This window comes from Cervus canadensis, chromosome 12 (assembly GCF_019320065.1).
Source record: "Cervus canadensis isolate Bull #8, Minnesota chromosome 12, ASM1932006v1, whole genome shotgun sequence".
Taxonomy (NCBI): domain Eukaryota; kingdom Metazoa; phylum Chordata; class Mammalia; order Artiodactyla; family Cervidae; genus Cervus; species Cervus canadensis.
Window position 1 is genome coordinate 59420936 of NC_057397.1, and position 13171 is coordinate 59434106.

Consider the following 13171-nt stretch of genomic DNA (forward strand, 5'->3'; position numbering starts at 1 on the left):
TCTGAGGGATAAGGATAAGAGGTTTATGGAAGTTTCCCGATGGAAGAGACTGACGCTATGGGAAACTGGGTTTTGTTCTGATGGGCGGGGCCATGCTCAGTAAATCTTTAATCCAATTTTCTGTTGATGGGCGGGGCTGTGTTCCCTCCCTATTGTTTGACCTGAGACCAAACTATGGTGGACTTGATGAAAGAGAGTGAAAAAGTTGGCTTAAAACTCAACATTCAGAAAACTAAGATCAGGGCATCCAGTTCCATCACTTCATGGCAAATAGATGGGGAAACACTGGAAACAGTGACAGACTTTATTTTGGGGGGCTCCAAAATCACTGCAGATGGTGACTGTAGCCATGAAATTAAAAGACGCTTGCTCCTTGGAAGGAAAGTCATGACCAACCTAGACAGCATATTAAAAAGCAGAGACATCACTTTGCCAACAAAGGTCCATCTAGTCAAAGCTATGGTTTTTCCAGTAGTCACATAGGATGTGAGAGTTGGACTATAAAGAAAGCTGAGCGTTGAAGAATTGATGCTTTTGAACTGTGGTGTTGGAGAAGACTCTTGAGAGTCCCTTGGACTGCAAGGAGATCCAACCAGTCCATCCTAAAGGAAATCAGTCCTGAATATTCATTGGAAGGACTGATGCTGAAGCTGAAACTCCAATACTTTGGCCACCTGATGAGAAGAACTGCCTCATTTGAAAAAACCCTGATGCTGGGAAAGATTGAAGGCAGGAGGAGAAGGGGACAACGGAGGATGAGATGGCTGGATGGCATCACTGACTCGACGGACATGAGTTTGAGCAGGTTTCAGGAGTTGGTGATGAACAGGAAAGCCTGGTGTGCTGCAGTCAATGGAGTCACAAAGAGTCGGACACGACTGAGTGACTGAACTGACCCTCTTGATTCCTTAGTAAGCACTGGGCTGCAGAAGGCTTTTAAGCAGAGCTGCAAAGGGCCCAGGGACATGTATGAATTGCACCCTCCTTTACAGAAGAAAGCCCAGCTCTTTCCCACCCACAGATATGCTCTGACTTATAGCTACTTACTGGAAAAAATGAATATCATTTGATTGAAAACAATGATGATAATAACTAGATACCACGTAGGCAATGAATGAAGCTGGGGAAATTCCTTGGATACAGTCAGAAAGCACGTTCCCACATGTCTGTTCCCTGGGGTTTATTGGTTACTGATTAAAATGATAAACTGCAAGCCAATAAGTTCCTGTGCCCCACTTCTGACATTTGTTCTAGAATTATTTACTTTGGAATTTTTTTCCATGCCCTTCCACAAGGCTGGTAAGTAACCAGGCTTTCACCTGCTCCCTCCATGCTTTATTTGAGAAATGAGACTCCTACCCTGACTTTGCTGATGGGGTGTCGGAAGCACTTGTTGTCCCCCGTCTCGCTGAGCGTGATGGCATAGAACTGTCCCTTGTTGAGGTAGGTCATCGGGCCCTCCCCTTGCTTCTGACGGAGAGATTTGGTGGCTTCCAGGGTGTACTGAAACGTGCCACTGTGAACAGAAAGCAAACAGTGGTCAGATTCACTCAGACATTTCTGCCTTTGGGATCAATTTCACATCAATAACATTTTGTATGAACATTAACCAACATTTACTCCATTTCACAGACAAAACACAGCATATGGCAAAAGAGATGAGACTATACCAAAGGTCACTGTTAGTACAGTGCACATAGCATTTCTGTTAGTGGCCCATAAACCAGATGGTTAAGAAAGGGAGAAAGTCCACGACATGCCCATCCCACTGAGCCAGGCAGGGCCAGAGGAGCCTCTGTTAGGTTTTAGCTGGCACTTTGCAATGCCTGAACTTAGACAGGACTTGCTTCTGTCATGCTAGCAATAAGCCAAAGGCATGAGTGCTTTTGTTCAATTGATCCATATACTTAACCTTCTTTTGTCTAACTGAGGTGTTGCACATAGCTACATCCCACTTTAAAACACCTCAGAACATAAAAATCTAGAACTCAACACTCATTATTGAAATCTCTAGGGAATCTAGTTTCATAAGAGGGATTATTTTTTTATAGGGGGTCTTGTTTTCTAAGCCTGCAGAAGAACTCATGACACGGTTACTACTCTAAAGCAGCAGCTTGCAAACAATGGTCCCTGGGCCACAGCCAGTTGGCTGGCTGTTTTTGTAAATTAAGTTTTACTGGCCCACAGCTACACTCATCTATTTTCATCTTCTCATGGCCACTTTTGCACTGCCACGGCTGGGCTGAGTAGTTATGACAGAGACTGTGTAATTCGCTAAAACTAAAATACTTAATATCTAGCCTATTACAGAAAAAAAGTTTGCAGATCCCGGATCTTAATAATTTCTCTAATATTTGACAAATATAATTTAATGTGTAAAATGAAAACACTAATTTTTCCCAACTTTGAAAAACAGCCATTGTTTAAAATGAGCAACGAATATGAACCACCATCTTTTTTATTTAAGATGCTCATTCAGAATATTTATTTCTGCTACCCTGCAGGATGGCACAGATGATGATCCAATTGCAAATGCTTTGTCTGTTTTCTGGATCATCAGAAACTCTTCACTGTGTCCATCTATGTTTTTAGCCCTTTAAATTTCACAGTCTGTGAAAGACTGGGCACAAAAAGATTCAAAGTTTGCTTCCTAAAATGATCTACCTATAAGATTACGGGGGACTCTTGCTTTCTATGTTGAATATTTCTGCAGTGTTTCATATCTTTTAGCTTATATAATGAGAGAGAAATCTGAAGGCCAAAATAATATTTCTCTTATATGATAAAAAATCTTAGGTTAAAGCTGATAAACAAAGCAAATTCCAGAATATGCATCTTAGAATAAGGTGGGAAATAAATCATTCAAGATAGAATCGACTCCACTGTCATTTTGCCTGGAAAAAGCAATTTCAAGATAACCACTGAATCAGAAAATTTGAGACCTGGACAGGATATTAGGAATTACCTAGATCAGAGCTTGCAACTTGTCTAGGGCACAGACTGCTTGAAAAACATGAAGAAAGCTGTGAACTTTCTCCCCCGATAAAAGCACATATGAACACAAATGATTTGTAATATAATTTCAGGGGATCCACGTCCCCCAGGCTGATCCACAGCACAGGATAAGAACCACCTTCCTCATTTCACAGCTGAGAAGAGGCTGAGAAACTCGCTCACTCCAGGGGACAATAACAGCAGCAGAAAGCGAAAACAGGGCATGAAAATGGTAGGTCAATGCTCTTTTTAATGGCCCAATAGCTGGTTGCATGGTTATCTGGACGGATAGCATGTAAATTATCCATGCATTTCCAAATTTCAGAAGTTGATTCAAAACTTTCTTCTCTGCATTTTCCCTACCCTTCGCCACCACTGCACAGCCAAATTCTGTCTGGAACAATCTGGAGAGGATGATTGGGGAGCCTGAGGTTGGAACAAGACCCTGAAGGAGCAGAAGGACTTTAAGAGAAAACAGACAGAAGAAAAGAGGGTCATACACATAAAAGTAAAGGGGCAAGAAACACAGTGGGAGAGGAGGTTTACAATGCATGGAGGGCTCTAACCACCCTCATAAGGAATTTGTGTTTTATTCTATCTGAAATGGTGAAATCACTGGTAAGATTTGCAAATGGGAGAGATTCATTCATTCACGTCCTTCTCTCCTGTCTTCAGGCACCTCTGGAGGATGGCTACATCATTACACATAACAAGAAATGAAAGCGGGACTTCCCTGGTGGTCCAGTGGTTAAGAATCTGCCTGCCGGTGCAGAAGACCTGGGCTCTATCCCTGGTCCAAGAAGATCCCACATGCCGTAGGGCAAGTAAGCCTGTGCCCTGCAACTACTGAAGCCCCTGCACCTAGAACCTGTGTTCCACAACAAGAGAAGACACCACAACGAGAAGTCCAGGTACCGAAACTAGAGAGCAGTCCCTGCTCACCACAACTAGAGAAAGACTGCACGCGGCAAGGAAGACCTAGCGCAGCCAAAAAAATATGATTAATTAATTGATTAATTTTTAAAAAGAAGGAATACAAGTGGAAGAAAATGTGAAAGATGTCAAGAAGGAAGGGAAAAAGGGGAGAAAGAAAGAAAGTTCCGTTATGTACATGTTGTGTTGGAGGCCAAAGTGTCTGAGATTCAGAGGAACACCCAAGAAGGGATATCTAGCCAACAAAAGGACAAAGAAAGAGTATGGGCCTCAGAAACTGATCCAGACTGGAAATAATAATTTAGAAGTCACTGTGCAGAGAAGAAGATTTTATTGTAAAGGTGCAGAAGTATAACTTGAAGATACATTTAAACAGTTAATCAGTGCATCAGTGTCTAAAGGCATCTCCTGTAAACCTACCTTGATGTCTGATCGTACATGTACTCCTCAGCCCCGACCGAAGCACTCCGAAATTTCTGCAAAATATAAAAAGTCATCAAAATTAAAACAAACAGGTGAGTCATTATGCTCCCTCCCACCAAAGTGGCAAAGGTATCCATTGTCTTATCCTTGTTTTAGAAAGGAAAATTACACACTTTTTTGGTATTGTGTTTTCAACTACAGTGAAAATAGTTACCATTTGTTTGCAGAACTGGCATAGTACTTGCACATTAAGAATTATACTCAATATAAAATGTATTTGTGCTTTTATTCACATGTTCACAGGTGCTCCTAAGGTGTTTCCAGGTACTAGAAACTGTTTCCTCAAACGTTTAAACATCTCTTCTATTTTCTTATCTCCGGCACTATTCCAAGAGTCTCGAATTCTGAGTTAATGGAACACTGAATACAGGGAGGCCACACAGCATATCATAAGCCCCATTGAGAGTGTTAGGAGCATAGTTTCGGGAGCAAGACTGTCTATAGTCGAGTTCTAGTTCTTTTACCTGCTGCCTGTGTAGACTGGGGCAAGTGCTGTATTTTCTTCAGCTGTAAAATGCATAGTTAAAGAGATGAGAAGAATTAACTGCATTATTAGCCGTGAACTACTAAGGACAGTTCCTGGAATGTGGCGAGTTCTATCTACGTGTATTAAATTCTGTTCTATAGTGACCACTTGATCATATTCAGTGCCCTTCTCTAAGATCTTCACTATCGCAACATTGTTAAGAGTGAGTTTGGAGAGGAAACTCTAAGTCATATTACACATGAGGAGGTTTGGGTTCACAGACATCCAGTTGTTCTATATTTAGTGCAAGTAGGATGCAATTTTACTACATTTTAGAACCTTTTCAAGTAGATGCACAAAAGCGCTAACTCTTGATCTTCAAGTGAATATAACAGAACACTGATGAAAAAGCACTTGGTGGATCACATACACCTGGACCTTCCACTGTGGCGTTTTTTCTAGTCTCTCTAAGAAACAACCGTCTTGCTTCTCCTTTCTCTGCCATAAATGTCCATTCTTCGAAAAGTAATTCAAAGATTTCCTTCTCAGGAAAGGGTTTGTTGTTGTTGTTGTTCAGTTGCTAAGTTGTGTCCAACACTTTCCAACCCCATGATCTACAGCCTGCCAGGCTTCTCTATTCTTCACTATCCCTGGGAGTTGGCTCCTACTCATGTCCATTGACTCAGTGATGCCATCCACCCATCTCATCCTCTGTCATCCCCAGGAAAGGGTTACTCCCAGCTATTTTCCAGTGACCATCTCTAACCACTATCACTAGGATGGTGGTTTATTTTCCAACCACCATCTCTAGACCGCAGTGTATCCTTACATCACAGTTTATATGTACATCAGATATAGCTAAATAATTCCATGTCTTTAATCAGTCACCAATTTTTAAGTCTTATTAATGTATTCATTCATCTACTCCTTCAACAAATATTTGCTGAGCATCTACTTTGTATCAGACACCATGCTAGGTGCTATGGATACCACAGTGAACAAGAAGATGCAGGCCCTGCTCTCATGAAGCTTCTGGTCTAATAGATGAAAAACATTAGCCAAATAATCATTCACTTAAAAGTTTATAAACCATGTGCAAGCACTCTGAGGAACAGCCGCAGAGGTCTAGGACAGCACATCACAACTGAGAAAGTAAAAATCAGTCCCACCGACAGCCAGCCTTGACGGTTCCAACAGGATGCACTGTGTCCAGTGGCACAACAGGGAAGACCAACAGGAGCCCAGAAGACAGCAACACAGCTACACAAGGGACTGACGCTTTCCTAGCAAAGATATCCTCAGCCTCGCTTTGTTCATCACCTCTTCTGAGCAATGACAACCGAGACACCCAGTTTCTAGACCGCCCCCAACATCTCGATATACCCAATCCAGAGCTGGTTGTCACTTCATGACCCCTTCTTAGACTCATCCAACACAAGCCCAAACACTATCAAGAGATCCTCCCAACTCTCTCTTATGAGCTGTCCCTAAGGATCCCCTGCAGAAACAGACTAAATAAACACAACTTTGACTACAAATATGGTAGTGGTAGTCTTTGGTTGGTGGACTTAGATACAAAGAAAACTGATTTTACTAGAAACTGAAAGGGGAGGACAAGGAGGTCTTCCCTAAGAACCTCACACAGGAGGAAGGGTGTGGAAGTTCATAAAGAATATTCTAGAATAACACTGTCCAATAGAACTTTATGCAAAGATGGAAATGTCCTATATCTTCACTGTCTAATACAGTAGCCACTAGCCACATGTGTCTACTGAGCACTTAGAATGGAAATAATGGGACTGAGGAATTAAATTTTAAATTTTATCCAGTTTTAATAGCCACACGTGGCTAGTGACTACAGTACCTACCACACAGCACAGATCTGAAACATGGAGCAACATTCACAGGGGTCTTGAGGCAAGAGGAGCATATTAGGTTCACAGAACTGAATGAAGCTCAGAGCAGAGGGCACCAGGGGGAAAGATGTGCAAGATGAGGTGGGAAAGGCAGAGGAGAAATGGAATATACAAGGACCTGAAAACCAGTTACAGATTTAGATATTGATCCTAGAAACAATGGGATTTCAATAAGAAGGTGTCATGATCAGATTATAATTTTGAAAAGACCATCCTAGGTACAGTGTACAAAAGTGGACTGTTTTACAGACCAGAGATAATGATAGCTTGAGTCAGTAAGGTGGAAGCAGAATGGAGACAAGGGAAGGATTTCAGAGAGATTTAAGAAAGGGAAGTTGGGGTCTTTCCCTGGTGGTCCAGTGGCTAAGACTATGCACCCCCAATGCAGGGGGTATGAGTTTAATCCCCTGGTCAGGGAACTAGATCCCACATGCTGCAACTAAGAGTTCAGATGACGCACCTGGAAGACCCTGCTAGATGCAACTAAAAAGGGTCCACGTGCAACTAAGACCTGGCACAGCCAAATAAGTGTATTAAAATAAATATTTTAAAAAAAGAAAAAGAAGTTGATAGAACTGATAATGACTTAAACCAGGATGATAAGAGAGCAGAGTATGCAGAAAAAAAATTCCTAGTTTCTTCAGAAACCAGAAAGATGGTGGTGTCACTCCACTAGGGTGGAGAACAATTTGTAAACCAGGTTTTGTATACGTGGAAAGTCAAACAGGGGGTTCCCTGGTGGCTCAGATGGTAAAGAATCCACTTGCAATGCGGGAAACCTGGGTTTGATCCCTAGGCTGGGAAGATCCCCTGGAGAAGGAAACGGCTACCCACTCCAGTATTCTGGCCTGAAGAATTCCATGGACAGAGCCTGGTAGGCTATCATCCATAGGGTCGCAAAGAGCTGGACACGACTGAGCGGCTTTCACTTTTACTTTTCAAAGTCAAACAGGCAGTTGGGCACAAAGGTATAGGGTGTAGAGAGAACTGGGCTAGAGAAAAAAATGTGCAAAGTATTCAGGGCATAAATGGTAACTGAGCTATGGACATAAAGCCAAGAACTTCTTCAAGAGGCAAGAGTATCAAAGTATCAAATGGTGCTGCCAAGTAACAGCTTTAACAGAAAGGGGATTTCCAGATCCATTCTGGGCAAGAGTTGGATAGAGGGCTCCTAGGAGCCTGAATAATGGGACATCCAATTCTCACCAACTTTGACCACAAATAGAGAAAACAAAGGGTTTCCCAGGTGGCACTAGTGGTAAACAACCTGCCTGCTAATAGGGGAGATGTAAGAGACACAGATTCAAGCCCTGGGTTGGGAAGATCCCCCAGAGGAGGGCATGGTCACCAGTTCCAGTATTCTTGCCTAGAGAATCCCAGGGACAGAGGAGCCAGGCGGGTTACAGTCCGTAGGGTCGCAAAGAGTTGGACACAGCTGCAGTGACTCAGCACAGCACAGCACATGCAGAGAAACCTAAGTCTTCCCAAAGTATAAAATTTGTATTCTAAGGATTTTCCAAAATTTTTCTTGGTTCAAGAACAAAATAATAAATGATAGAAGTTTTAGTGGTACTACATGCACTATTTTGAGTATTTGAAATAAAAAAATAATAAAATTGGTTGCACTAATCAAAAGCAAAGTCATGATCCATTTTAGTAACTAAATCAACATTTTCAAGGTTTTATTCTTTATGTTAGGGGAGGAAATGAACTATCATTTAAAAATTAATCACATTGGACAGTGTTTAGACCCAGGGTAACTTTCCATATCAGTCTACAGATGAATAGGACATCAATGGACATAATCATCATAAGTCTGTTGGGTATGACAAATAATAATTCCTTGATTTCATTCCAGGATTCTCTGCAAACTACATTAATTTGACAATTAACATACCAGGGGCTAAATAATGAAACACATGGTAGAGATATCTCATCTTCCCTATAAATATTGGGTTGGCCAAAAAGTTCATTAGGTTTTTCCATAAGATATTTATATACATGTATATAATATAATATAATATATATATTTCCATATTTATATATTTTCAGATGTTATGGGAAAATCTGAATATATATTATATATATCAATTATATACATTGATATAATTATCAATTATTATTTCTATTACATGAAATGTTTATTATATGAAATATATTTTTTCATATTTTATATTTTCAGATATTATGGGAAAACTTGAATAAACTTTTTGGCCAACCCAATAGTTCTCATTCCTGAGCAAATTAGAGGACTAAATGGGAAAATCGATTTCTCAGCCTCTTCCAATTAGTTGAGACCATGTGACTAGTTCTAGCCAATGAAACAGGGGGAATAGCCCCACTTTCAGATCAAAGTATTTATAAGTCGTGTGCCACTCCATGGTCTCTCTTCCCCAGCTAGGGTGACTCTGAAGTCACATACAGAGACGGTAATGTCACAAGATGGATTCCTGATCAGAAGACGGGTCTATAGACTTGCATCAAGATTATTAGCAAGAAATAAACTTTTACTGTATCGTATCACTGAGATCTGGAGTTTCTTCATTCCTACAGCTAGTTAGACGTCTATTAACTGACTTATACAAAATTGTAGAATAGAATAAGCCAATTCTTTCTTCTAATTTGATTTTTATAACGACAATACACATGATTTTTCTATAAAAACTCTTTCTTCCCTCTCTCAAGTTTTACATGTTTCCTAGAAACCTGATGGGGCTTCCCTTGTGGTTCAGCTAGTAGAGAATTGCCTGCAATGCAGGAGACCTGGGTTCGACCCCTGGGTTGGGAAGATCCCCTGGAGAAGGGAAAGCCTACCGACTCCAGTATTCTGTCCTGGAGAATTCCATGGACTACACAGTCCATGGGGTTGCAATGAGTCGGACACGATTGAGCGACTTTCACTTTCACTTTAGAAACCTGATAGGTGTTAATACTACCCTGATTTATATTTATCAACTCGACTCTGCTTATTAGCTGTGTGACATTTTGGCACATTCATAAGCTCTCTGGATCTGTTTTTCTCATCTGTAAAGTGGGAAAAAATAATACCTTCCTTGCAGAATTGTGGTATAGTAAATATTAAATAAAATGTGCAAGCCACAGTGCCTAGCACACAGCAGTACTCAATAAACAGCAACTATTGTTATGTCTCTTCACAAATTATATAGTTACCTTCTAGAGCACAGAAACCAAGACACACCCCCTTCTCTCTACTCCCACATTTAGCAAAATGCCTAACACCCAGTATAAACAAATATTTACCAAATGTTACTACAAAGAGGATACAGAATAAAATATAAATCAAATTAGCTAAATAAATTCATTAAAGAACTTTTTAATGCTACTGGCTTGAATTGAGCCAAACTACTCCCTTCCTTGGTATCAGTACACACACACACTCACCCACACACACACACTCACACACATACACATACATATACAGAGAGGAGAAGTCATCTGTAATAGCAAATGAAACTTGCTAACTCAACAACTAGTAGGGATTTTAATAGTTTGCTTAAAGGAAGTACTAGGTTTTTCAGACAAATTTTCCTTAGTGAAATTTACTAGGTGAAATCACTCTGAAATCACCTAATCTTATAACCTGTTGACCATGCCACGGCTGAAGACCTCGATAGATCATTTAAATTAATTTACATCACATTGAAATACCTTATGCAATGTAAACACTGATTTCCAAGACTAGGAGAGCACCTAAACTAAATTCAATGGAAATAATTTTCACATTTAGTTTCTGGTAAATTGCTTTCTCATTCACTTCAAAATAAAACCCCGAATACAATAGCTTCCTTTCATAAGCCTCTTTATCTACAACACAAGCACAACTGATAACACATTCCCCCAAATAGGGTGACAGTTCCGTTGACACTGGACCACATCCACGGACTCTTCTGTGACTAATGGAATATTTCTGCTCTGTGTGAGAAAAACATTAGTAGCAACGCTTTAGTGAAAAAGTATGCACCTCACATTCCTATGTGGAGTGATTTGCTTTTCCCTACAGAAGCATGCCTGGCTGCTTGAGGGCAAATCAAATATTCCACAGTACCAAAACCCTACAAGATCCCTCGCTCAGTTTGAAAAAAAAAAGAAAGAAGAAGGAGCAGGGGGACTTCCCTGGTGGTCCAGTGGTTAACAGTCCACCTGCCAATGCAGGGGACACAGGTTCAATCCCTGGTCTGGGAAGATCCCACAAACCTCGGAGCAACTAAGCCCACGCACAACTTCTAAGCCTGCGTGCTGCAACTACTGAAGCCTGTGCGCCTATAGCCTGTGTTCCGCAGCAAGAGAAGATGCTTTTCAATGAGAAGCCCATGCACGACAACCAGGAAGTAGCCCCTGCTCACTTCAGGAATAACAGGAAAAAAAGGAGAGGGGAGCGGGGAGAAAAAGAAGCAGCTTGTGGATGATTTTAAGCCACACAGGAAGCTAAGGAAGCAAACCTGAAGATAACATTGTCACTGCAAGAATATTGAACTCTTGATGTAAAGCTACCAGAACCCCCACAATATGGAACCCTGATGAGCACGGTGAATTTATCCTGTCTCCATCTGCTCTTTCCTCAAGTTCAGAGAAAACAGCAGGCATTCAGGAATGACGAGTCAGGAAAGGAAGGGCTGCCAGAGCGACTTGTCTACTGTGAGCCCCTACCAACGCTGCAGGGAGCTGGTCCCTTTTGTCCCTCTTATTGTCACATGAAAGATGAGAAACAGCTAATGACATGAAGAACACTCACATTAAAAAAACATCTGGGTAAGGCACTATGTTCAGCAATGGAATTCCCGAGAACCAGAAGGCCCCATGTTGTCTCTGAATATAGAGGTAATGGTCAAGGATGTTGACCCTGGAGACCAACAGCCGGTGGCAAGTCCCATCTCTGCCACTTACTGTGGTATGTTCACAGCTGCCCTTATGCATCTCATCTGGAAAATAGAGATGACAATAATAGTATCTACCATGGGATCTCATGGTATCTACCCATAGTATCTCATGGGAGTTTTGGGAGGATTACATGAATCCACATTACATAGAATGATGCCCAACACAGAGTAAGTACTCATCAAATGCTTATTATTTTAAGGTATTATTATTCAAGGTTACCATTTCAGCCTCACGTGGCTGAAGTTTGTCCTATTGGCAACTAAATGAGCAGCAGGCTGCAAGTATTTGGTATGCTGCCACCACACTCCTCTTTAAGAAAGAAAAAACCACAAGTTTTCTCCTTCTGCCATTGTCTTTAACTGGCCCAGGTGGACTGCAAAATGAGATGTCAGTGACCACTGACTCAAACGCAGAGTCACTGCTCTGAAATGTGGAAGAAGCTGACACAACCTAAAAAAAGAAAAAAAGCATGACATGTGCCAAGTCAAAAATTGGAGTGGTGATTCACAATTATATTAGCAATTGATGTTCTACAAAGATCTCAAGGCAATTAAATGAAGAGAATACTGCCTTTCCAACAAGTGGTTCTGGAACCCTGGATGTCAACATAGAAAAAAATGGGACAACACTTCTCTAGTATCCTATATGAAAATTATCTCATAGATCATAAACCCACAAGCAAGAGGTAAAAACTATTAAATGTTTAGAAAAAAAAACAGAAAATATTTCTGACATTAGGTTAGGCCAAGATTTCTTAAACAATACATCAAAAGCATAAACTCTAAGAGAAAAACGTTGATCAATTGGACTTTATCAAGATTAAATATTGTTGCTGTTAAATACAGTTAAATATAGCTAAATAAAGCCCAATAGCCCAATTTAAAAATTGGGCGAATTATTTGAAACAGACATTTCACAAAAGGAGTTATAGGAGTGGTCAAATAAACACACAGAATAATATTCAACATCACTAGACATCAGAGAAATGCAGGTTTAAACCATAACGAGATAATATCACATATACACTAAAGTAAAGCTAAAAAGATTGGTGGTATCAAACTTGGGCAAGAATGTGGAAAGGGGGCATCCTCATGCAATGCTGGTAAGAATGAAAATATTACAGCTACCTTGAAACACTGTACAACAGTGTTTCACATTCATTTACCACATGACCCATATAAAGCTACATATACATTTACCAGATGACCCACCAAGTCCAGCCATAGTTATGTACCCAAGAGAAATGAAAACATACATCCACATTAAAACCTGAATGTCCATAGCAGCATTATTTATAATAGCCAAAAACTAGAAGCAACAAATATCCACCAACTGGTGAATAAATTGTGATATATGCTTACCATGGATACTACTCAGCAATTTAAGAAACAAACTATTAATACAACCAATAACATGGATGAAATGCAAAACTATTATATTAAATGAAAGAAAACAACAATCAAGATTGCATACGCTATCA

The 13171-nt window shown here is 40.5% G+C and overlaps 1 protein-coding gene across 4 annotated transcripts in view; it reads right to left on the minus strand.

Annotated features, from left to right (window-relative positions):
* The window catches only part of GRHL2 (grainyhead like transcription factor 2), a 166433-nt gene that overhangs the window by 90755 nt on the left and 62507 nt on the right, over window positions 1–13171 (minus strand). For all 4 annotated transcript variants that reach the window (XM_043483538.1, XM_043483537.1, XM_043483536.1 and 1 more), the window contains exons 5-6: window positions 4348–4403; window positions 1360–1516 (exon numbers count right to left, since the gene is read on the minus strand). In XM_043483538.1, coding sequence (XP_043339473.1) covers window positions 1360–1516; window positions 4348–4403 — 213 coding nt within the window. The remainder of the gene's footprint in view (window positions 1–1359; window positions 1517–4347; window positions 4404–13171) is intronic.